Below are 26,355 nucleotides of genomic sequence, written 5' to 3' on the forward strand. Positions count from 1 at the left end.
AAAATCACATCACTAAAGATTTTCTCTGAGACTGGCTTGGCCAGGACCTTGAAATGCTTCTTACGAAGCCACTCCTTCGTTGCCCGGGCGGTGTGTTTGGGATCATTGTCATGCTGAAAGACCCAGCCACGTTTCATCTTCAATGCCCTTGCTGATGGAAGGAGGTTTTCACTCAAAATCTCACGGTACATATTCCCATTCATTCTTTCCTTTACACGGATCAGTCGTCCTGGTCCCTTTGCAGAAAAACAGCACCAAAGCATGATGTTTCCACCCCCATGCTTCACAGTAGGTATGGTGTTCTTTGGATGCAACTCAGCATTCTTTGTCCTCCAAACACGACGAGTTGAGTTTTTACCAAAAAGTTATATTTTGGTTTGATCTGACCATATGACATTCTCCCAATCTTCTTCTGGATCATCCAAATGCTCTCTAGCAAACTTCAGATGGGCCTGGACATGTACTGGCTTAAGCAGGGGGACACGTCTGGCACTGCAGGATTTGAGTCCCTGGCGGCGTGGTGTGTTACTGATGGTAGGCTTTGTTACTTTGGTCCCAGCTCTCTGCAGGTCATTCACTAGGTCCCCCTGTGTGGTTCTGGGATTTTTGCTCACCGTTCTTGTGATCATTTTGATCCCACGGGGTGAGATCTTGTGTGGAGCCCCAGATCGAGGGAGATTATCAGTTGTCTTGTATGTCTTCCATTTCCTAATAAATCCTCCCACAGTTGATTTCTTCAAACCAAGCTGCTTACCTATTGCAGATTCAGTCTTCCCAGCCTGGTGCAGGTCTACAATTTTGTTTCTGGTGTCCTTTGACAGCTCTTTGGTCTTGGCCATAGTGGAGTTTGGAGTGTGACTGTTTGAGGTTGTGGACTGGTGTCTTTTATACTGATAACAAGTTCAAACAGGTGCCATTAATACAGGTAACGAATGGAGGACAGAGGAGCCTCTTAAAGAAGAAGTTACAGGTCTGTGAGAGCCAGAAATCTTGCTTGTTTGTAGGTGAGCAAATACTTATTTTCCACCATCATTTGCAAATAAATTCATAAAAAATCCTACAAGGTGATTTTCTGGATTCTTTTCTCATTTTGTCTGTCATAGTTGAAGTGTACCTATGATGAAAATTACAGGCCTCTCATCTTTTTAAGTGGGAGAACGTGCACAATTGGTGGCTGACTAAATATTTTTTTGCCCCACTGTATGTATTCACCCCCTTTGCTATGATGCCCTAAATAAGATCTAGTGTAACCAATTACCTTCAGAAGTCACATAATTAGTTAGATTTCACACAGGTGGACATCATTTAAGTGTCGCATGATCTGTCACCTGATCTCAGTATATATACACACCTGTTCTGAAAGGGCTCAGAGTCTGCAACACCACTAAGCAAGGGGCACCACAAAGCAAGCGACACCATGAAGATCAAGGAGCTCTCCAAACAAGTCAGGGACAAAGTTGTGGAGAAGTACAGATTAGGGTTGGGTTATAAAAAAATATCTTAAACTTTGAGCATCCCATAGAGCATTAAATCCATTATTAAAAAATTGAAAGATTATGGCTCCACAACAAACCTGCCAAGAGAGGGCCGCCCACCAAAACTCACGGACAAGGCAAGGAGGGCATTAATTAGAGAGGCAACAAAGAAACCAAAGATAACCCTGAAGGAGCTGCAAAGCTCCACAGTGGAGATTGGAGTATTTGTCCATAGGACCACTTTAAGCCGTACACTCCACAAAGCTGGGCTTTACGGAAGAGTGGCCAGAAAAAAGCTATTGCTTAAAGAAAAAAATAAGCAAATAAGTTTGGTTCGCCAAAAGGCTTGTGGGAGACTCCCCAAACATATGGAAGAAGGTAGTCTGGTCAGATGAGACTAAAATGTAGCTTTTTAGCCATCAATGAAAACGCTATGTCTGGCATAAACCCAACACCTCTCATCACCCCGAGAACACCCTCCTTACAGTGAAGCATGGTGGTGGCAGCATCATGCTGTGGGGATGTTTTTCATCGGCAGGGACTGGGAAACTGGTCAGAATTGAAGGAATGATGGATGGCTTTAAATACAGGGAAATTCTTGAGGGAAACCTGTTTCAGTCTGTTTCAGTCTTCAGTTTTTTTGTCTTATTTCTTGTTTGTTTTACAAAGAAAAATATTTAGCATCTTCAAAGTGGTAGGCATGTCATGTAAATCTAGTGATAACCCCCCCCCCTAAAAAATATATATTTTCATTCCAATTTTAATTCGCAAGCCACTGTAATTTGCTAGTTCTGTTTCACGCCATGCTGGTCATACAAATATTGTTTTATAACTTACTGGTTTACCGCAGTTATTGTCCAGTAAATCCCGGTAATCAGGTTATACAAACCCTAGTCTGTGCATGTGCACATATGTGTGTGTGCGCGTGCGTCTGTGTGCTTGCATGTGTTTGTGTGTGTGTGTGTACGTGCGTAGACCTGTGTGCTATACAGCCCGTTGGACACAGCTTGGCACTGCAGGGGGGTTTGGGTCCTGGAGTAGTGAGACAGGCCAGACTGGTCGGTGAAGGCTAGCTGGATGTGAGACTGAGACACTGTTGTCTGGGAGTTCCGACTGACCAGAGGAGACTGCAAACACACACACAAGACCACACACAACATAACTAAACATCAGGTACTGAGAGCTGAGAGCATCTTTATTGTTACATGAAAAAAGTTTGTCATGAGATCTCAGATTATTTCAGATTTTCAGATAAGGATATTAATTAAAGTATTCCCGATCTAGACATGTAGTGTGGATGTTGTGTAGTCTGTAGCGTGGATGTTGTGGTCTATGTAATGTAGTCTGTAGCGTGGATGTTGTGGTCTATGAAATGTAGTCTGTAGCGTGGATGTTGTGGTCTATGTAATGTAGTCTGTAGTGTGGATGTTGTGGTCTATGTAATGTAGTCTGTGGTGTGGATGTTGTGGTCTATGTTATGTTGTCTGTAGTGTGGATGTTGTGGTCTATGTAATGTAGTCTGGAGCGTGGATGTTGTGGTCTATGTAATGTAGTCTGTAGCGTGGATGTTGTGGTCTATGTAATGTAGTCTGTAGTGTGGATGTTGTGGTCTATGTAATGTAGTCTGTAGCGTGGATGTTGTGGTCTATGTTATGTTGTCTGTAGTGTGGATGTTGTGGTCTATGTAATGTAGTCTGGAGCGTGGATGTTGTGGTCTATGTAATGTAGTCTGTAGCGTGGATGTTGTGGTCTATGTAATGTAGTCTGTAGTGTGGATGTTGTGGTCTATGTAATGTAGTCTGTAGCGTGGATGTTGTGGTCTATGTAATGTTGTCTGTAGTGTGGATGTTGTGGTCTATGTAATGTAGTCTGGAGCGTGGATCTTGTGGTCTATGTAATGTAGTCTGTAGTGTGGATGTTGTGGTCTATGTAATGTAGTCTGGAGCGTGGATGTTGTGGTCTATGTAATGTAGTCTGGAGCGTGGATGTTGTGGTCTATGTAATGTAGTCTGGAGCGTGGATGTTGTGGTCTATGTAATGTAGTCTGTAGTGTGGATGTTGTGGTCTATGTAATGTTGTCTGTAGTGTGGATGTTGTGGTCTATGTAATGTAGTCTGTAGTCTCAGCCTCCAGTATTTATGCTGCAGTAGTTTATGTGTCGGGGGGCTAGGGTCAGTTTGTTATATCTGGAGTACTTCTCCTGTCCTATTCAGTGTCCTGTGTGAATCTAAGTGTGCGTTCTGTAATTCTCTCCTTCTCTCTTTCTTTCTCTCTCTCGGAGGACCTGAGCCCTAGGACCATGCCCCAGGACTACCTGACATGATGACTCCTTGCTGTCCCCAGTCCACCTGGCCGTGCTGCTGCTCCAGTTTCAACTGTTCTGCCTTATTATTATTCGACCATGCTGGTCATTTATGAACATTTTAACATCTTGGCCATGTTCTGTTATAATCTCCACCCGGCACAGCCAGAAGAGGACTGGCCACCCCACATAGCCTGATTCCTCTCTAGGTTTCTTCCTAGGTTTTGGCCTTTCTAGGGAGTTTTTCCTAGCCACCTGCAATGCTTGCTGTTTGGGGTTTTAGGCTGGGTTTCTGCACAGCACTTTGAGATATCAGCTGATGTGGTCTATGTAATGTAGTCTGTAGTGTCGATGTTGTGGTCTATGTAATGTAGTCTGAAGTGTGGATGTGGCCAGAGCCCATTCCAGTCCAGCGAGCTAAACAGGGACAGCAGTGTCTCTTTGTTTTTGGTCAAACAGAAGCAATGTGTCTGACAGCTGTAGGTCACTGATGTGTGTGTGTGTGTGTGTGTGTGTGTGTGTGTGTGTGTGTGTGTGTGTGTGTGTGTGTGTGTGTGTGTGTGTGTGTGTGTGTGTGTGTGTGTGTGTGTGTGTGTGTGTGTGTGTGTGTGTGTGTGTGTGTGTGACTGGACCCCTTACCGCTGGCATTGTGTGTGACCTTACCTCCCGGGGTGTGTGTCTGTGTGTACAGTTTGAATGTGTGACCTTACCTCCTGGGGTGTGTTTTTTTCGCCAGGTCCCTGGGGGCAGGTTCCCCCCTGGCTGGGCAGGTAGAGGGTGGGGAGGGAGGTGTTGTACGACAGGAGGCAGGGAAGGCGCTGGCGGTCGATGGAGGCTGAAGAGTGGGGGCGCAGGGGGCCGCTGTCCGCAGATAGGGGGGCTCTCATGCTTCGACCCAGGCTGTTGGACTTGCTGTTACTCTCCCTCCGCTGGTACTCAATGGGAGACTGGAGGGCTGGATGAATGAATGGTAGAAGACGGAGAGAGAGGACCTTTTTTATTTTTTAAAGCGTTTTTTCTATGGTCAAATTATTTGTATTGATAATTGTAGTTTCATGGCTTGTGTAAGTCGACTTGATACTGAACTGCTTTTGGCTAACGTTACTGCTCAGCAGAGGTGTGGACTCAAGTCACGTGACTCGAAACTTGTGTTGTTAAATTAATCTATGATCGTATGATATCCATGTTCTTTGTATGACATTTTAATATTTGATTATTAACCAATGATATTAGGCCACTCTTGGCCATGATTACAGACACCTGTGTTTTTTGACACTATATAAAGGAGTCATCCCGCAGTGTTTGTGATTATACCCTGATGAAGACAGCTTGGCTGTCGAAACGTTGGTATTACATTTTTTCATCTGAGCTCCGAGAGTGTGCGGCTCTCTTTTATTTTCAAGTTCCTAAAACCATTGACATACATTAATTAGCCTATTGTAACCACACACAGAGAGGGTGTGTGTGCGTGTAAAGTTGGGCGATTCTGTACATATGAAATAGTATTACATTTGGTGAAGTGCACAAACTCAAAGTTTAGGACTTGAAACCTGACTTGAGACTTGTCGGTCTTGACTTGGGACTTGAGGACTAAGACTTGAGACTTGTGACTTGTAAAACAACGACTTGGTCTCACTGCTCAGTGCTCACATTGCATAAGTGGCAAGAAAGCTGAAAGGTCTAAACATCAGACGTGTGGCTGGTAAAGGTTTGTTTTGCCATCAGTTTGTCTCCAATTGGACCATTTGAGGAAGTTGAGCTTAAGCCGAAGGGCCAGACATGAGTAACTTGTACGTGGTTGTTTACTGTTTGGTTTTGTCTATCTGGGTCTGCAGCCCTTCTATTGAGTATGTTGGCAGTCTAGATATGAATCCTGAAAGTAAAGCTGTTGTGTTTTTCCATCCCACCATTGAGGAAGTTCCTCTGGGTCTCCAGGATCTGTCCCACATCATGGACCCAGGCCCTGCAGACCTCTGGGGAGGCGGCCTGCAGCACATAGCGTACCACGCTCCCATCAGTTCCCCGTGACGTCAGCACCAGGCGGTCCACCTCCCCCTCCACTGGAGCCTCCACACCCAGACAGCTCACCTGGAACACACCGCAGGTGTATGCAGTAGAGTGGCACAATTCTGGTTACTTAACCACAATTCCCAGGTTTTCCAGAAATCCTGGATGGAAGATTTTCTGGAATAAGGAAGGAATCCGTGAATCCTCAAACCAGAATTTCTGGAAAACCTGGGAACGTTACTGATGGGATTAATACAGTTGACAGGATTACTTATTCTAATCATATTTGTTCTACGTGATGCATATCTATCTGAACATTCCTGTAATGTTCCATCCACCTGGAAAAGACCACATCTGACCTCCATCTGGTGGAGGAGAGCAAGTCATTAAATACCTCACCAACACTGAACAAAGACCAGACACAGATTCTTCAGAGACTTACAAGAACACTCAAAACCCTGTCCATGTGTCTCAGACTGCTGGTGGTTATGTAATTGGTAAACAACGTTAGAATTGGACAAACATTTTGTTTGTTTACACTGACTGGTTATGCCAGTGTAGCTAATTACAGTCACATTTTATTGTTTTGTTTCTAACTTTAATTGAAGTTTCTGCATTCAAACTAATCTGAAATTAAATAAGAGAACAGAAGAATTAGAAGAAGAGAAGAGACCCACCTTGATGCTGCTCTTGAAGGTGTAACCAGGAAGTGAGAACCCTTTCTTCCTGTCGATTGGCTCGCTGAAGATGACCAGCTGTTCAAACAGGAAGACCCGCCTCTCCTTGGCTCGGGACAGAAAGCTGCTCTCCTGTTCCATCACTGTGAAGGTGTCCTGCTGGAGCAGCTTCCCCTGCGCCGTGATCTTACCCTGGGGACAAAAGGAAGGATGGAGGGAGAGATGGAGAGAAGAGACACAGGATGAATAGAGGATAGAGGTTTACTATATGGCTTGCAGCGGACCTCTGCTTGAGCCCCCGGCCAGTGACTTGATGTTTTCCAGAACTAGCAGCCTGATTCAAATGATCACCTAATCACCAAACCCCTCATTAGTTGAATCAACAGGTCTAGTTCTGGAATATACATCAAATAAATTGACTGGCTGGGCCTGGAGTTACTTCAGAAGAGGTTTGGGAAACACTGGCTTACATTGCAGTACATCAATTGTGAGAACTATTTTAAAGAGAGACCTAGGGCTTGATTCAATTTGTGCCGCGGAAGTTCATCGCTATAAAAATGTGAAGATTTCCAATTGAGCTGACATACGTGTCGGCAGTCTTGGCTAACGCGGGAACATTGCCTTTACATTTCAATGGCGCTGAAGTTCCACGATACAGATTAAACTGAGCACTAAATTCCAATGCCTTACCTCAAAGCCCTGCAGGCGTCCCACGTTCATCATGTCATTGCAGCGTTTGGGCACAAAGCACATCACCTCTACCGCTTTCTGTGTATGTGTATGTGTGTGGTTGTGTGGTTGTGTGTATGTGTGTGGTTGTGTGTGTGTGTGTGTGAGAGAGAGAGAGAGAGAGAGAGAGAGAGAGAGAGAGAGAGAGAGAGAGAGAGAGAGAGAGATCCTTAAAACTAGCAAATCTTGAATACAGGTTGTTTGACTAGAGAGAACAAAATAACACAGAGCCTCACATGCTCTAGTAGTTGCCTGTTCCTAGAGAACTAGTAGATGTAGATGCATGGTAGAAACTGTGTAATAACAGCATGATCTGCATTAGAACACCCACCTCCAGTTCTTCTGTGTCCATCCCAGCTTTGGTGTAATACTTGAGGAAGTCCTGTTCACATAAACGCAGCATGGAGTCAGGAGAGTTCCAGTCAATGTAATGTAAGGTGAGGACATCTGGAAGATGCTTTCTCAGTTTCTCAGATTCATTTGAATACCAGAGAGAGTACAAGCTTGGCACTAGGTGATAGTTGTATGACCATGTTCATTGCCCCAGTATCCGTGCTTTAGACGATGAGTATGACATGTCTCCTCTCTAACGCCCAGGAAGTTACCATTCAAACTCCCATTACACAGCTCTGCAAGTGTTATAATGTCAAAATACTTTTGTTACGCACCAAATATGGGGTTTCGTTGAGCAACTATCTTCATATACTCTTGTTACGGGCCAGTATTTACTTACAGAAGAGGTCAAAATAAAAATGTACAAGCAAAAATGACTCGCTGTAATTGTGTGTTTGTGTGTCTTTGTCTGTGTGTCATTGTGTGTGTGTCATTGTGTGTGTGTCTGTGTGTCTGTGTGTCTGTGTGTCTGTGTGTCTGTGTGTCTGTGTGTGTGTGTGTGTCATTGTGTGTGTGTCATTGTGTGTGTGTCTGTGTCTGTGTGTCTGTGCGTGCATGTACTGTATATCTGTCCGTTTGTGTGTGTGTGTGTCTACATGCGTGCGTGCGCGTGTGCGTATACTGTACGTGTGTGTGTGTCTACATGCGTGCGTGCGCGTGCCTGCGTGTGTGCGTATACTGTACGTGTGTGTGTGTGTCTACATGCGTGCGTGCGCGTGCCTGCGTGTGTGCGTATACTGTACGTGTGTGTCACCTTGAGTAGCAGCTGGTACTTCATGATCCTCTGGACTGGTTTGATCAGCAGGTCGTTGAGTTGTAGTCTGTGACCCAGATGTTGTCTCAGCTCCTGATAGGTCCAACACACAAAAGGGTTGATGGGGGTGTTGGGCGGATGGTGCAACTCAATATTAGGAAGCTGTTCTTAATGTATTGTTAATTCAGTGCTTATCAATATGATACACCTCAAAATGTCATTAATACGACCAACCACAACATTGCATTCCTTTAAGATCCAATATGGCATAATTACATAGTGTATGGTATGGCATCATTACATAGTGTATGGTATGGCATCATTACATAGTGTATGGTATGGCATCATTACATAGTGTATGGTATGGCATAATTACATAGTGTATGGTATGGCATCGGGACACACACACAGACATGACCTCAAGCATGTATTATTAATATGACCTGCCTTCACTACCACAACCACCCATCAATATGACATGTGATTGCCTTCACTACCACAACCACCCATCAATATGACATGTTATTACCTTCACTACCACAACCACCCATCAATATGACATGTTATTACCTTCATTACCACAACCACCCATCAATATGACATGTTATTACCTTCACTACCACAACCACCCATCAATATGACATGTTATTACCTTCATTACCACAACCACCCATCAATATGACATGTTATTACCTTCACTACCACAACCACCCATCAATATGACATGTTATTACCTTCACTACCACAACCACCCATCAATATGACATGTTATTACCTTCATTACCACAACCACCCATCAATATGACATGTTATTACCTTCATTACCACAACCACCCATCAATATGACATGTTATTACCTTCATTACCACAACCACCCATCAATATGACATGTTATTACCTTCACTACCACAACCACCCATCAATATGACATGTTATTACCTTCATTACCACAACCACCCATCAATATGACATGTTATTACCTTCATTACCCCAACCACCCATCAATATGACATGTTATTACCTTCACTACCACAACCACCCATCAATATGACATGTTATTACCTTCATTACCACAACCACCCATCAATATGACATGTTATTACCTTCACTACCACAACCACCCATCAATATGACATGTTATTACCTTCATTACCACAACCACCCATCAATATGACATGTTATTACCTTCATTACCACAACCACCCATCAATATGACATGTTATTACCTTCACTACCACAACCACCCATCAATATGACATCTTATTACCTTCATTACCACAACCACCCATCAATATGACATGTTATTACCTTCACTACCACAACCACCCATCAATATGACATGTTATTACCTTCATTACCCCAACCACCCATCAATATGACATGTTATTACCTTCATTACCCCAACCACCCATCAATATGCCATGTTATTACCTTCATTACCCCAACCACCCATCAATATGACATGTTATTACCTTCACTACCACAACCACCCATCAATATGACATGTTATTACCTTCATTACCCCAACCACCCATCAATATGACATGTTATTACCTTCATTACCACAACCACCCATCAATATGACATGTTATTACCTTCACTACCACAACCACCCATCGATATGACATGTTATTACCTTCATTACCACAACCACCCATCAATATGACATGTTATTACCTTCATTACCACAACCACCCATCAATATGACATGTTATTACCTTCATTACCACAACCACCCATCAATATGACATGTTATTACCTTCATTACCACAACCACCCATCAATATGACATGTTATTACCTTCATTACCACAACCACCCATCAATATGACATGTTATTACCTTCACTACCACAACCACCCATCAATATGACATGTTATTACCTTCATTACCACAACCACCCATCAATATGACATGTTATTACCTTCACTACCACAACCACCCATCAATATGACATGTTATTACCTTCATTGCCACAACCACCCATCAATATGACATGTTATTACCTTCACTACCACAACCACCCATCAATATGACATGTTATTACCTTCACTACCACAACCACCCATCAATATGACATGTTATTACCTTCATTACCACAACCACCCATCAATATGACATGTTATTACCTTCATTACCACAACCACCCATCAATATGACATGTTATTACCTTCATTACCACAACCACCCATCAATATGACATGTAATTACCTCATTACCACAACCACCCATCAATATGACATGTTATTACCTTCATTACCACAACCACCCATCAATATGACATGTTATTACCTTCATTACCACAACCACCCATCAATATGACATGTTATTACCTTCACTACCACAACCACCCATCAATATGACATGTTATTACCTTCATTACCACAACCACCCATCAATATGACATGTTATTACCTTCACTACCACAACCACCCATCAATATGACATGTTATTACCTTCACTACCACAACCACCCATCAATATGACATGTTATTACCTTCATTACCACAACCACCCATCAATATGACATGTTATTACCTTCATTACCACAACCACCCATCAATATGACATGTTATTACCTTCATTACCACAACCACCCATCAATATGACATGTTATTACCTTCACTACCACAACCACCCATCAATATGACATGTTATTACCTTCATTACCACAACCACCCATCAATATGACATGTTATTACCTTCATTACCCCAACCACCCATCAATATGACATGTTATTACCTTCACTACCACAACCACCCATCAATATGACATGTTATTACCTTCATTACCACAACCACCCATCAATATGACATGTTATTACCTTCACTACCACAACCACCCATCAATATGACATGTTATTACCTTCATTACCACAACCACCCATCAATATGACATGTTATTACCTTCATTACCACAACCACCCATCAATATGACATGTTATTACCTTCACTACCACAACCACCCATCAATATGACATCTTATTACCTTCATTACCACAACCACCCATCAATATGACATGTTATTACCTTCACTACCACAACCACCCATCAATATGACATGTTATTACCTTCATTACCCCAACCACCCATCAATATGACATGTTATTACCTTCATTACCCCAACCACCCATCAATATGACATGTTATTACCTTCATTACCCCAACCACCCATCAATATGACATGTTATTACCTTCACTACCACAACCACCCATCAATATGACATGTTATTACCTTCATTACCCCAACCACCCATCAATATGACATGTTATTACCTTCATTACCACAACCACCCATCAATATGACATGTTATTACCTTCACTACCACAACCACCCATCAATATGACATGTTATTACCTTCATTACCACAACCACCCATCAATATGACATGTTATTACCTTCATTACCACAACCACCCATCAATATGACATGTTATTACCTTCATTACCACAACCACCCATCAATATGACATGTTATTACCTTCATTACCACAACCACCCATCAATATGACATGTTATTACCTTCATTACCACAACTACCCATCAATATGACATGTTATTACCTTCATACCACAACCACCCATCAATATGACATGTTATTACCTTCATTACCACAACCACCCATCAATATGACATGTTATTACCTTCACTACCACAACCACCCATCAATATGACATGTTATTACCTTCATTGCCACAACCACCCATCAATATGACATGTTATTACCTTCACTACCACAACCACCCATCAATATGACATGTTATTACCTTCACTACCACAACCACCCATCAATATGACATGTTATTACCTTCATTACCACAACCACCCATCAATATGACATGTTATTACCTTCATTACCACAACCACCCATCAATATGACATGTTATTACCTTCATTACCACAACCACCCATCAATATGACATGTTATTACCTTCACTACCACAACCACCCATCAATATGACATGTTATTACCTTCATTACCACAACCACCCATCAATATGACATGTTATTACCTTCACTACCACAACCACCCATCAATATGACATGTAAATACCTTCATTGCCACAACCACCCATCAATATGACATGTTATTACCTTCACTACCACAACCACCCATCAATATGACATGTTATTACCTTCACTACCACAACCACCCATCAATATGACATGTTATTACCTTCACTACCACAACCACCCATCAATATGACATGTTATTACCTTCATTGCCACAACCACCCATCAATATGACATGTTATTACCTTCACTACCACAACCACCCATCAATATGACATGTTATTACCTTCACTACCACAACCACCCATCAATATGACATGTTATTACCTTCATTACCACAACCACCCATCAATATGACATGTTATTACCTTCATTACCACAACCACCCATCAATATGACATGTTATTACCTTCATTACCACAACTACCCATCAATATGACATGTTATTACCTTCACTACCACAACCACCCATCAATATGACATGTTATTACCTTCATTACCACAACCACCCATCAATATGACATGTTATTACCTTCACTACCACAACCACCCATCAATATGACATGTAAATACCTTCATTGCCACAACCACCCATCAATATGACATGTTATTACCTTCACTACCACAACCACCCATCAATATGACATGTTATTACCTTCACTACCACAACCACCCATCAATATGACATGTTATTACCTTCATTACCACAACCACCCATCAATATGACATGTTATTACCTTCATTACCACAACCACCCATCAATATGACATGTTATTACCTTCATTACCACAACTACCCATCAATATGACATGTTATTACCTTCACTACCACAACCACCCATCAATATGACATGTTATTACCTTCATTACCACAACCACCCATCAATATGACATGTTATTACCTTCACTACCACAACCACCCATCAATATGACATGTTATTACCTTCATTGCCACAACCACCCATCAATATGACATGTTATTACCTTCACTACCACAACCACCCATCAATATGACATGTTATTACCTTCACTACCACAACCACCCATCAATATGACATGTTATTACCTTCATTACCACAACCACCCATCAATATGACATGTTATTACCTTCATTACCACAACCACCCATCAATATGACATGTTATTACCTTCATTACCACAACCACCCATCAATATGACATGTTATTACCTCATTACCACAACCACCCATCAATATGACATGTTATTACCTTCATTACCACAACCACCCATCAATATGACATGTTATTACCTTCATTACCACAACCACCCATCAATATGACATGTTATTACCTTCACTACCACAACCACCCATCAATATGACATGTTATTACCTTCATTACCACAACCACCCATCAATATGACATGTTATTACCTTCACTACCACAACCACCCATCAATATGACATGTTATTACCTTCACTACCACAACCACCCATCAATATGACATGTTATTACTTTCATTACCACAACCACCCATCAATATGACATGTTATTACCTTCATTACCACAACCACCCATCAATATGACATGATATTACCTTCACTACCACAACCACCCATCAATATGACATGTTATTACCTTCACCACAACCATCAATATGACACAACCACAACCACCCATCAATATGACATGTTATTACCTTCATTACCACAACCACCCATCAATATGACATGTTATTACCTTCATTACCACAACCACCCATCAATATGACATGTTATTACCTTCACTACCACAACCACCCATCAATATGACATGTTATTACCTCATTACCACAACCACCCATCAATATGACATGTTATTACCTTCACTACCACAACCACCCATCAATATGACATGTTACCTTCATCCACAACCACCCATCAATATGACATGTTATTACCTTCATTACCACAACCACCCATCAATATGACATGTTATTACCTTCATTACCACAACCACCCATCAATATGACATGTTATTACCTTCATTACCACAACCACCCATCAATATGACATGTTATTACCTTCATTACCACAACCACCCATCAATATGACATGTTATTACCTTCATTACCACAACCACCCATCAATATGACATGTTATTACCTTCATTACCACAACCACCCATCAATATGACATGTTATTACCTTCACTACCACAACCACCCATCAATATGACATGTTATTACCTTCATTGCCACAACCACCCATCAATATGACATTTATTACCTTCACTACCACAACCACCCATCAATATGACATGTTATTACCTTCACTACCACAACCACCCATCAATATGACATGTTATTACCTTCATTACCACAACCACCCATCAATATGACATGTTATTACCTTCATTACCACAACCACCCATCAATATGACATGTTATTACCTTCACTACCACAACCACCCATCAATATGACATGTTATTACCTTCATTACCACAACCACCCATCAATATGACATGTTATTACCTTCACTAATATGACCACAACCACAACCATCAATATGACATGTTATTACCTTCATTACCACAACCACCCATCAATATGACATGTTATTACCTTCACTACCACAACCACCCATCAATATGACATGTTATTACCTTCACTACCACAACCACCCATCAATATGACATGTTATTACCATTACCACAACCACCCATCAATATGACATGTTATTACCTTCATTACCACAACCACCCATCAATATGACATGTTATTACCTTCATTACCACAACCACCCATCAATATGACATGTTATTACCTTCATTACCACAACCACCCATCAATATGACATGTTATTACCTTCATTACCACAACCACCCATCAATGTGACATGTTATTACCTTCACTACCACAACCACCCATCAATATGACATGTTATTACCTTCACTACCACAACCACCCATCAATATGACATGTTATTACCTTCATTACCACAACCACCCATCAATATGACATGTTATTACCTTCATACATGTTATTACCTTCACTACCACAACCACCCATCAATATGACATGTTATTACCTTCATTACCACAACCACCCATCAATATGACATGTTATTACCTTCACTACCACAACCACCCATCAATATGACATGTTATTACCTTCACTACCACAACCACCCATCAATATGACATGTTATTACCTTTCATTCAATATGACATGTTATTACCTTCATTACCACAACCACCCATCAATATGACATGTTATTACCTTCATTACCACAACCACCCATCAATATGACATGTTATTACCTTCATTACCACAACCACCCATCAATATGACATGTTATTACCTTCATTACCACAACCACCCATCAATATGACATGTTATTACCTTCATTACCACAACCACCCATCAATATGACATGTTATTACCTTCACTACCACAACCACCCATCAATATGACATGTTATTACCTTCACTACCACAACCACCCATCAATATGACATGTTATTACCTTCACTACCACAACCACCCATCAATATGACATGTTATTACCTTCATTACCACAACCACCCATCAATATGACATGTTATTACCTTCACTACCACAACCACCCATCAATATGACATGTTACCTTCATACCACAACCACCCATCAATATGACATGTTATTACCTTCATTACCACAACCACCCATCAATATGACATGTTATTACCTTCATTACCACAACCACCCATCAATATGACATGTTATTACCTTCACTACCACAACCACCCATCAATATGACATGTTATTACCACATCCACAACCACCATCAATATGACATGTTATTACCTTCATTACCACAACCACCCATCAATATGACATGTTATTACCTTCATTACCACAACCACCCATCAATATGACATGTTATTACCTTCATTACCACAACCACCCATCAATATGACATGTTATTACCTTCACTACCACAACCACCCATCAATATGACATGTTATTACCTTCATTACAACCACCCATCAATATGACATGTTATTACCTTCACTACCACAACCACCCATCAATATGACATGTTATTACCTTCACACCACAACCACCCATCAATATGACATGTTATTACCTTCATTACCACAACCACCCATCAATATGACATGTTATTACCTTCATTACCACAACCACCCATCAATATGACATGTTATTACCTTCATTACCACAACCATCCATCAATATGACATGTTATTAGCTCATTACCACAACCACCCATCAATATGACATGTTATTACCTTCATTACCACAACCACCCATCAATATGACATGTTATTACCTTCATTACCACAACCACCCATCAATATGACATGGTATTACCTTCACTACCACAACCAGCCATCAATATGATATGTTATTACCTTCACTACCACAACCACCCATCAATATGACATGTTATTACCTTCACTACCACAACCACCCATCAATATGACATGTTATTACCTTCATTACCACAACCACCCATCAATATGACATGTTATTACCTTCACTACCACAACCACCCATCAATATGACATGTTATTACCTTCATTACCACAACCACCCATCAATATGACATGTTATTACCTTCATTACCACAACCACCCATCAATATGACATGTTATTACCTTCATTACCACAACCACCCATCAATATGACATGTTATTACCTTCATTACCACAACCACCCATCAATATGACATGTTATTACCTTCACTACCACAACCACCCATCAATATGACATGTTATTACCTTCACTACCACAACCACCCATCAATATGACATGTTATTACCTTCATTACCACAACCACCCATCAATATGACATGTTATTACCTTCATTACCACAACCACCCATCAATATGACATGTTATTACCTTCATTACCACAACCACCCATCAATATGACATGTTATTACCTTCACTACCACAACCACCCATCAATATGACATGTTATTACCTTCACTACCACAACCACCCATCAATATGACATGTTATTACCTTCACGTGACCACATCTACAAAGCATAGCATTATTCCCACGTGACCATATCTACAAAGCATAGCATTATTCCCACGTGACCACATCTACAAAGCATAGCATTATTCCCACGTGACCACATCTACAAAGCATAGCATTATTCCCACGTGACCACATCTACAAAGCATAGAATTATTCCCACATGACCACATCTACAAAGCATAGCATTATTCCCACGTGACCACATCTACAAAGCATAGCATTATTCCCACGTGACCACATCTACAAAGCATAGCATTATTCCCACGTGACCACATCTACAAAGCATAGCATTATTCCCACGTGACCACATCTACAAAGCATTAGCCACAATTCCACGTGACCACATCTACAAAGCATAGCATTATTCCCACGTGACCACATCTACAAAGCATAGCATTATTCCCACGTGACCACATCTACAAAGCATAGCATTATTCCCACGTGACCACATCTACAAAGCATAGCATTATTCCCACGTGACCACATCTATAGTTATTCTACCATAGCATTATTCACGTGACCACATCTACAAAGCATAGCATTATTCCCACGTGACCACATCTACAAAGCATAGCATTATTCCCACGTGACCACATCTACAAAGCATAGCATTATTCCCACGTGACCACATCTACAAAGCATAGCATTATTCCCACGTGACCACATCTACAAAGCATAGCATTATTCCCACGTGACCACATCTACAAAGCATAGCATTATTCCCACGTGACCACATCTACAAAGCATAGCATTATTCCCACGTGACCACATCTACAAAGCATAGCATTATTCCCACGTGACCACATCTACAAAGCATAGCATTATTCCCACGTGACCACATCTACAAAGCATCATTATTCCCACGTGACCACATCTACAAAGCATACATTATTCCCACGTGATCTACAAAGCATTTATTCCCACGTGACCACATCTACAAAGCATAGCATTATTCCCACGTGACCACATCTACAAAGCATAGCATTATTCCCACGTGACCACATCTACAAAGCATGACATTATTCCCACGTGACCACATCTACAAAGCATAGTGACCATTATTCCCACGTGACCACATCTACAAAGCATAGCATTATTCCCACGTGACCACATCTGAAAGCATAGCATTATTCCCACGTGACCACATCTACAAAAGCATAGCATTATTCCCACGTGACCACATCTATTCCCACGTGACCACATCTACAAAGCATAGCATTATTCCCACGTGACCACATCTACAAAGCATAGCATTATTCCCACGTGACCACATCTACAAAGCATAGCATTATTCCCACGTGACCACATCTACAAAGCATAGCATTTATTCCCACGTGACCACATCTACAAAGCATAGCATTATTCCCACGTGACCACATCTACAAAGCATAGCATTATTCCCACGTGACCACATCTACAAAGCATAGCATTATTCCCACGTGACCACATCTACAAAGCATAGCATTATTCCCACGTGACCACATCTACAAAGCAACATTATTCCCACGTGACCACATCTACAAAGCATAGCATTATTCCCACGTGACCACATCTACAAAGCATAGCATTATTCCCACGTGACCATCTACAAAGCATTATTCCCACGTGACCACATCTACAAAGCAATATGTGACCACATCTACAAAGCATAGCATTATTCCCACGTGACCACATCTACAAAGCACCATTATTCCCAACCACATCTACAAAGCATAGCATTATTCCCACGTGACCACATCTACAAAGCATAGCATTATTCCCACGTGACCACATCTACAAAGCATAGCATTATTCCCACGTGACCACATCTACAAAGCATAGCATTATTCCCACGTGACCACATCTACAAAGCATAGCATTATTCCCACGTGACCACATCTACAAAGCATAGCATTATTCCCACGTGACCACATCTACAAAGCATAGCATTATTCCCACGTGACCACATCTACAAAGCATAGCATTATTCCCACGTGACCACATCTAAAAGCATAGCATTATTCCCACGTGACCACATCTACAAAGCATAGCATTATTCCCACGTGACCACATCTACAAAGCATAGCATTATTCCCACGTGACCACATCTACAAAGCATAGCATTATTCCCACGTGACCACATCTACAAAGCATAGCATTATTCCCACGTGACCACATCTACAAAGCATAGCATTATTCCCACGTGACCACATCTACAAAGCATAGCATTATTCCCACGTGACCACATCTACAAAGCATAGCATTATTCCCACGTGACCACATCTACAAAGCATAGCATTATTCCCACGTGACCACATCTACAAAGCATAGCATTATTCCCACGTGACCACATCTACAAAGCATAGCATTATTCCCACGTGACCACATCTACAAAGCATAGCATTATTCCCACGTGACCACATCTACAAAGCATAGCATTATTCCCACGTGACCACATCTACAAAGCATAGCATTATTCCCACGTGACCACATCTACAAAGCATAGCATTATTCCCACGTGACCACATCTACAAAGCATAGCATTATTCCCACGTGACCACATCTACAAAGCATAGCATTATTCCCACGTGACCACATCTACAAAGCATAGCATTATTCCCACGTGACCACATCTACAAAGCATAGCATTATTCCCACGTGACCACATCTACAAAGCATAGCATTATTCCCACGTGACCACATCTACAAAGCATAGCATTATTCCCACGTGACCACATCTACAAAGCATAGCATTATTCCCACGTGACCACATCTACAAAGCATAGCATTATTCCCACGTGACCACATCTACAAAGCATAGCATTATTCCCACGTGACCACATCTACAAAGCATAGCATTATTCCCACGTGACCACATCTACAAAGCATAGCATTATTCCCACGTGACCACATCTACAAAGCATAGCATTATTCCCACGTGACCACATCTATTCCCACGTGACCACATCTACAAAGCATAGCATTATTCCCACGTGACCACATCTACAAAGCATAGCATTATTCCCACGTGACCACATCTACAAAGTGACCACATCTACAAAGCATAGCATTATTCCCACGTGACCACATCTACAAAGCATAGCATTATTCCCACGTGACCACATCTACAAAGCATAGCATTATTCCCACGTGACCACATCTACAATAGCATTATTCCCACGCATTATTCCCACGTGACCACATCTACAAAGCATAGCATTATTCCCACGTGACCACATCTACAAAGCATAGCATTATTCCCACGTGACCACATCTACAAAGCATAGCATTATTCCCACGTGACCACATCTACAAAGCATAGCATTATTCCCACGTGACCACATCTACAAAGCATAGCATTATTCCCACGTGACCACATCTACAAAGCATAGCATTATTCCCACGTGACCACATCTACAAAGCATAGCATTATTCCCACGTGACCACATCTACAAAGCATAGCATTATTCCCACGTGACCACATCTACAAAGCATAGCATTATTCCCACGTGACCACATCTACAAAGCATAGCATTATTCCCACGTGACCACATCTACAAAGCATAGCATTATTCCCACGTGACCACATCTACAAAGCATAGCATTATTCCCACGTGACCACATCTACAAAGCATAGCATTATTCCCACGTGACCACATCTACAAAGCATAGCATTATTCCCACGTGACCACATCTACAAAGCATAGCATTATTCCCACGTGACCACATCTACAAAGCATAGCATTATTCCCACGTGACCACATCTACAAAGCATAGCATTATTCCCACGTGACCACATCTACAAAGCATAGCATTATTCCCACGTGACCACATCTACAAAGCATAGCATTATTCCCACGTGACCACATCTACAAAGCATAGCATTATTCCCACGTGACCACATCTACAAAGCATAGCATTATTCCCACGTGACCACATCTACAAAGCATAGCATTATTCCCACGTGACCACATCTACAAAGCATAGCATTATTCCCACGTGACCACATCTACAAAGCATAGCATTATTCCCACGTGACCACATCTACAAAGCATAGCATTATTCCCACGTGACCACATCTACAAAGCATAGCATTATTCCCACGTGACCACATCTACAAAGCATAGCATTATTCCCACGTGACCACATCTACAAAGCATAGCATTATTCCCACGTGACCACATCTACAAAGCATAGCATTATTCCCACGTGACCACATCTACAAAGCATAGCATTATTCCCACGTGACCACATCTACAAAGCATAGCATTATTCCCACGTGACCACATCTACAAAGCATAGCATTATTCCCACGTGACCACATCTACAAAGCATAGCATTATTCCCACGTGACCACATCTACAAAGCATAGCATTATTCCCACGTGACCACATCTACAAAGCATAGCATTATTCCCACGTGACCACATCTACAAAGCATATTATTCATTACATCTCAAAGCCACCCACGTGACCACATCTACAAAGCATAGCATTATTCCCACGTGACCACATCTACAAAGCATAGCATTATTCCCACGTGACCACATCTACAAAGCATAGCATCATTCCCACGTGACCACATCTACAAAGCATAGCATTATTCCCACGTGACCACATCTACAAAGCATAGCATTATTCCCACGTGACATACTACATTACTAAAACCAAACCTGCCATTACCACAAAAGGAAATAACATTCCAGCAAAAGGAGTCTAATAAAACTGAATTGTATTTTTGGAACGAGCGTTTCAGTAAGATAACAGTGATGTATGGTGGACTTAGCTGTATGTTTGCTAAGAGATACTAACCTGGAAGTAGGTCTCGATGTACTCAGAGACAATGTGTTCCGACTTGGGTTTATTCTGACAATAAACCACGTACATGTGGAGACGCCTCTCCTGTAATACAAACATACACACAGACAGTCAACCGTATAGCAATTTAACATATCAGAAAATAAACAGTACAGCACAAAGCACTATCTATAGCTGCTAAGAACATATTGAACTAGATTCAAAATATTATCAAAACAGAAGTTTATTGTGTTGCAAACCTGTGATTTTGACCTTTTTTTTATTTTATTTTTTTATTTCACCTTTATTTAACCAGGTAGGCTAGTTGAGAACAAGTTCTCATTTGCAACTGCGACCTGGCCAAGATAAAGCATAGCAGTGTGAACAGACAACACAGAGTTACACATGGAGTAAACCATTAACAAGTCAATAACACAGTAGGAAAAAAAAGGGGAGTCTATATACATTGTGTGCAAAAGGCATGAGGAGGTAGGCGAATAATTACAATTTAGCAGATTGTACAGGTAGAGATATTGGTGTGCAAAAGAGCAGAAAAGTAAATAAATAAAAACAGTATGGGGATGAGGTAGGTGAAAATGGGTGGGCTATTTACCAATAGACTATGTACAGCTGCAGCGATCGGTTCGCTGCTCAGATAGCAGATGTTTGAAGTTGGTGAGGGAGATAAAAGTCTCCAACTTCAGCGATTTTTGCAATTCGTTCCAGTCACAGGCAGCAGAGTACTGGAACGAAAGGCGGCCAAATGAGGTGTTGGCTTTAGGGATGATCAGTGAGATACACCTGCTGGAGCGCGTGCTACGGATGGGTGTTGCCATCGTGACCAGTGAACTTAGATAAGGCGGAGCTTTACCTAGCATGGACTTGTAGATGACCTGGAGCCAGTGGGTCTGGCGACGAATATGTAGCGAGGGCCAGCCGACTAGAGCATACAAGTCGCAGTGGTGGGTGGTATAAGGTGCTTTAGTGACAAAACGGATGGCACTGTGATAAACTGCATCCAGTTTGCTGAGTAGAGTGTTGGAAGCAATTTTGTAGATGACATCGCCAAAGTCGAGGATCGGTAGGATAGTCAGTTTTACTAGGGTAAGTTTGGCGGCGTGAGTGAAGGAGGCTTTGTTGCGGAATAGAAAGCCGACTCTTGATTTGATTTTCGATTGGAGATGAGACGAGTCTGGAAGGAGAGTTTATAGGAGAGTTTATAGTCTAGCCAGACACCTAGGTACTTATAATGTCCACATATTCAAGGTCGGAACCATCCAGGGTGGTGATGCTGGTCAGGCGTGCGGGTGCAGGCAGCGAATGGTTGAAAAGCATGCATTTGGTTTTACTAGCGTTTAAGAGCAGTTGGAGGCCACGGAAGGAGAGTTGTATGGCATTGAAGCTCGTTTGGAGGTTAGATAGCACAGTGTCCAAGGACGGGCCGGAAGTATATAGAATGGTGTCGTCTGCGTAGAGGTGGATCAGGGAATCGCCCGCAGCAAGAGCAACATCATTGATATATACAGAGAAAAGAGTCGGCCCGAGAATTGAACCCTGTGGCACCCCCATAGAGACTGCCAGAGGACTGGACAGCATGCCCTCCGATTTGACACACTGAACTCTGTCTGCAAAGTAATTGGTGAACCAGGCAAGGCAGTCATCCGAAAAACCGAGGCTCCTGAGTCTGCCGATAAGAATATGGTGATTGACAGAGTCGAAAGCCTTGGCAAGGTCGATGAAGACGGCTGCACAGTACTGTCTTTTATCGATGGAGGTTATGATATCATTTAGTACCTTGAGCGTGGCTGAGGTGCACCCATGACCGGCTCGGAAACCAGATTGCACAGCGGAGAAGGTACGGTGGGATTCGAGATGGTCAGTGACCTGTTTGTTGACTTGGCTTTCAAGACCTTAGATAGGCAGGGCAGGATGGATATAGGTCTGTAACAGTTTGGGTCCAGGGTGTCTCCCCCTTTGAAGAGGGGGATGACTGCGGCTGCTTTCCAATCTTTAGGAATCTCAGACGACACGAAAGAGAGGTTGAACAGGCTAGTAATAGGGGTGGCAACAATTTCGGCAGAACATTTTAGAAAGAAAGGGTCCAGATTGTCTAGCCCGGCTGATTTGTAGGGGTCCAGATTTTTCAGCTCTTTCAGAACATCAGCTGAATGGATTTGGGAGAAGGAGAAATGGGGAAGGCTTGAGCGAGTTGCTGTTGGGGGTGCAGTGCTGTTGACCGGGGTAGGAGTAGCCAGGTGGAAAGCATGGCCAGCCGTAGAAAAATGCTTATTGAAATTCTCAATTATGGTGGATTTATCAGTGGTGACAGTGTTTCCTATCTTCAGTGCAGTGGACAGCTGGGAGGAGGTGTTCTTATTCTCCATGGACTTTACAGTGTCCCAGAACTTTTTGAGTTAGTGTTGCAGGAAGCAAATTTCTGCTTGAAAAAGCTAGCCTTGGCTTTTCTAACTGCCTGTGTATAACGGTTTCTAGCTTCCCTGAACAGCTGCATATCACGGGGCTGTTTGATGCTAATGCAGAATGCCATAGGATGTTTTTGTGTTGGTTAAGGGCAGTCAGGTCTGGGGAGAACCAAGGGCTATATCTGTTCCTGGTTCTAAATTTCTTGAAAGGGGCATGTTTATTTAAGATGTTTAGGAAGGCATTTTAAAAAAATATCCAGGCATCCTCTACTGACGGGATGAGATCAATATCCTTCCAGGATACCCGGCCAGAAAGGCCTGCTCGCTGAAGTGTTTCAGGGAGCGTTTTACGGTGATGAGTGGAGGTCGTTTGACCGCTGACCCATTACGGATGCAGGCAATGAGGCAGTGATCGCTGAGATCTTGGTTGAAGACAGCAGAGGTGTATTTAGAGGGGAAGTTGGTTAGGATGATATCTATGAGGGTGCCCGTGTTTAAGGCTTTGGGGGGTACCTGGTAGGTTCATTGATAATTTGAGTGAGATTGAGGGCATCAAGTTTAGATTGTAGGATGGCTGGGGTGTTAAGCATGTTCCAGTTTAGGTCGCCTAGCAGCACGAGCTCTGAAGATAGATGGGGGCAATCAGTTCACATATGGTGTCCAGAGCACAGCTGGGGGCAGAGGGTGGTCTATAGCAGGCGGCAACGGTGAGAGACTTGTTTTTAGAGAGGTGGATTTTTAAAAGTAGAAGTTCAAATTGTTTGGGTACAGACCTGGATAGTAGGACAGAACTCTGCAGGCTATCTTTGCAGTAGATTGCAACACCGCCCCCTTTGGCAGTTCTATCTTGTCTGAAAATGTTGTAATTTGGAATTAAAATTTCAGAATTTTTGGTGGTCTTCCTAAGCCAGGATTCAGACACAGCTAGAACATCCGGGTTGGCAGAGTGTGCTAAAGCAGTGAATAGAACAAACTTAGGGAGGAGGCTTCTAATGTTAACATGCATGAAACCAAGGCTATTACGGTTACAGAAGTCATCAAAAGAGAGCGCCTGGGGAATAGGAGTGGAGCTAGGCACTGCAGGGCCTGGATTCACCTCTACATCGCCAGAGGAACATAGGAGGAGAAGAATAAGGGTACGGCTAAAAGCAATAAGAATTGGTCGTCTAGAACGTCTGGAACAGAGAGTAAAGGAGGTTTCTGGGGGCGATAAAATAGCATCAAGGTATAATGTACAGACAAAGGTATGGTAGGATGTGAATACAGTGGAGGTAAACCTAGGTATTGAGTGATGAAGAGAGAGATATTGTCTCTAGAAACATCATTGAAACCAGGAGATGTCATTGCATGTGTGGGTGGTGGAACTAATAAATTGGATAAGGTATAGTGAGCAGGACTAGAGGCTCTACAGTGAAATAAGCCAATAAACACTAACCAGAACAGCAATGGACAAGACATATTGACATTAAGGAGAGGCATCCTTAGTCGAGTGATCAAAAGAGTTCAGTGAGTGGAGTGGTTGGTTTGGGGGTCACGGCGATTTAGACAGCTAGCCAGGACATCGGTAGCAAGCTAGCATAGGATGGAGGTCTGTTGTTAGCCACCTCTTGCGTTCCGTCAGTAGATTAGTGGGGTTCCGTGTGGTAGAGGGGATTAGTCCAAATCACACAACAACAAAAATAAAATAAAAACAATAGATATAGTTATAGAGGCCCAAGAAGAAACATAATAATAATAAAAATAAATAAATTGTCCGATTGTCTATTCTGAGAGCAGCCGGTAAGACAGCTAACGGTTAGCAGGCCGCAGATGGGCGTT

The 26,355-nt window shown here is 42.1% G+C and overlaps 1 protein-coding gene and 1 long non-coding RNA gene across 3 annotated transcripts in view; both read right to left on the reverse strand.

Moving 5' to 3' along the window:
* Positions 1-26,355, reverse strand: part of LOC118376209 (rho guanine nucleotide exchange factor 25-like) — a 123,996-nt gene that overhangs the window by 8,953 nt on the left and 88,688 nt on the right. Inside the window, exons 8-15 of the mRNA XM_052484938.1 lie at positions 22,130-22,219; positions 8,338-8,430; positions 7,522-7,572; positions 7,152-7,229; positions 6,462-6,653; positions 5,685-5,865; positions 4,488-4,732; positions 2,453-2,602 (exon numbers count right to left, since the gene is read on the reverse strand). Coding sequence (XP_052340898.1) covers positions 2,453-2,602; positions 4,488-4,732; positions 5,685-5,865; positions 6,462-6,653; positions 7,152-7,229; positions 7,522-7,572; positions 8,338-8,430; positions 22,130-22,219 — 1,080 coding nt within the window. The remainder of the gene's footprint in view (positions 1-2,452; positions 2,603-4,487; positions 4,733-5,684; positions 5,866-6,461; positions 6,654-7,151; positions 7,230-7,521; positions 7,573-8,337; positions 8,431-22,129; positions 22,220-26,355) is intronic.
* On the reverse strand, positions 11,742-17,526 carry LOC127913212 (uncharacterized). 2 transcript variants are annotated; one of them, XR_008085289.1, is made up of 8 exons: positions 16,418-17,526; positions 15,610-15,855; positions 15,337-15,500; positions 14,871-14,952; positions 14,617-14,780; positions 14,249-14,494; positions 11,981-13,947; positions 11,742-11,899 (listed from the first exon to the last, which is right to left on the reverse strand). It is a non-coding gene; the product is annotated as an uncharacterized LOC127913212 (long non-coding RNA). The 2 variants fall into 2 exon arrangements; XR_008085290.1 differs by having other exon boundaries at positions 12,268-13,947; positions 16,418-17,517.

The sequence above is a fragment of the Oncorhynchus keta genome, chromosome 28 (genome assembly GCF_023373465.1).
Source record: "Oncorhynchus keta strain PuntledgeMale-10-30-2019 chromosome 28, Oket_V2, whole genome shotgun sequence".
NCBI classification, from domain to species: domain Eukaryota; kingdom Metazoa; phylum Chordata; class Actinopteri; order Salmoniformes; family Salmonidae; genus Oncorhynchus; species Oncorhynchus keta.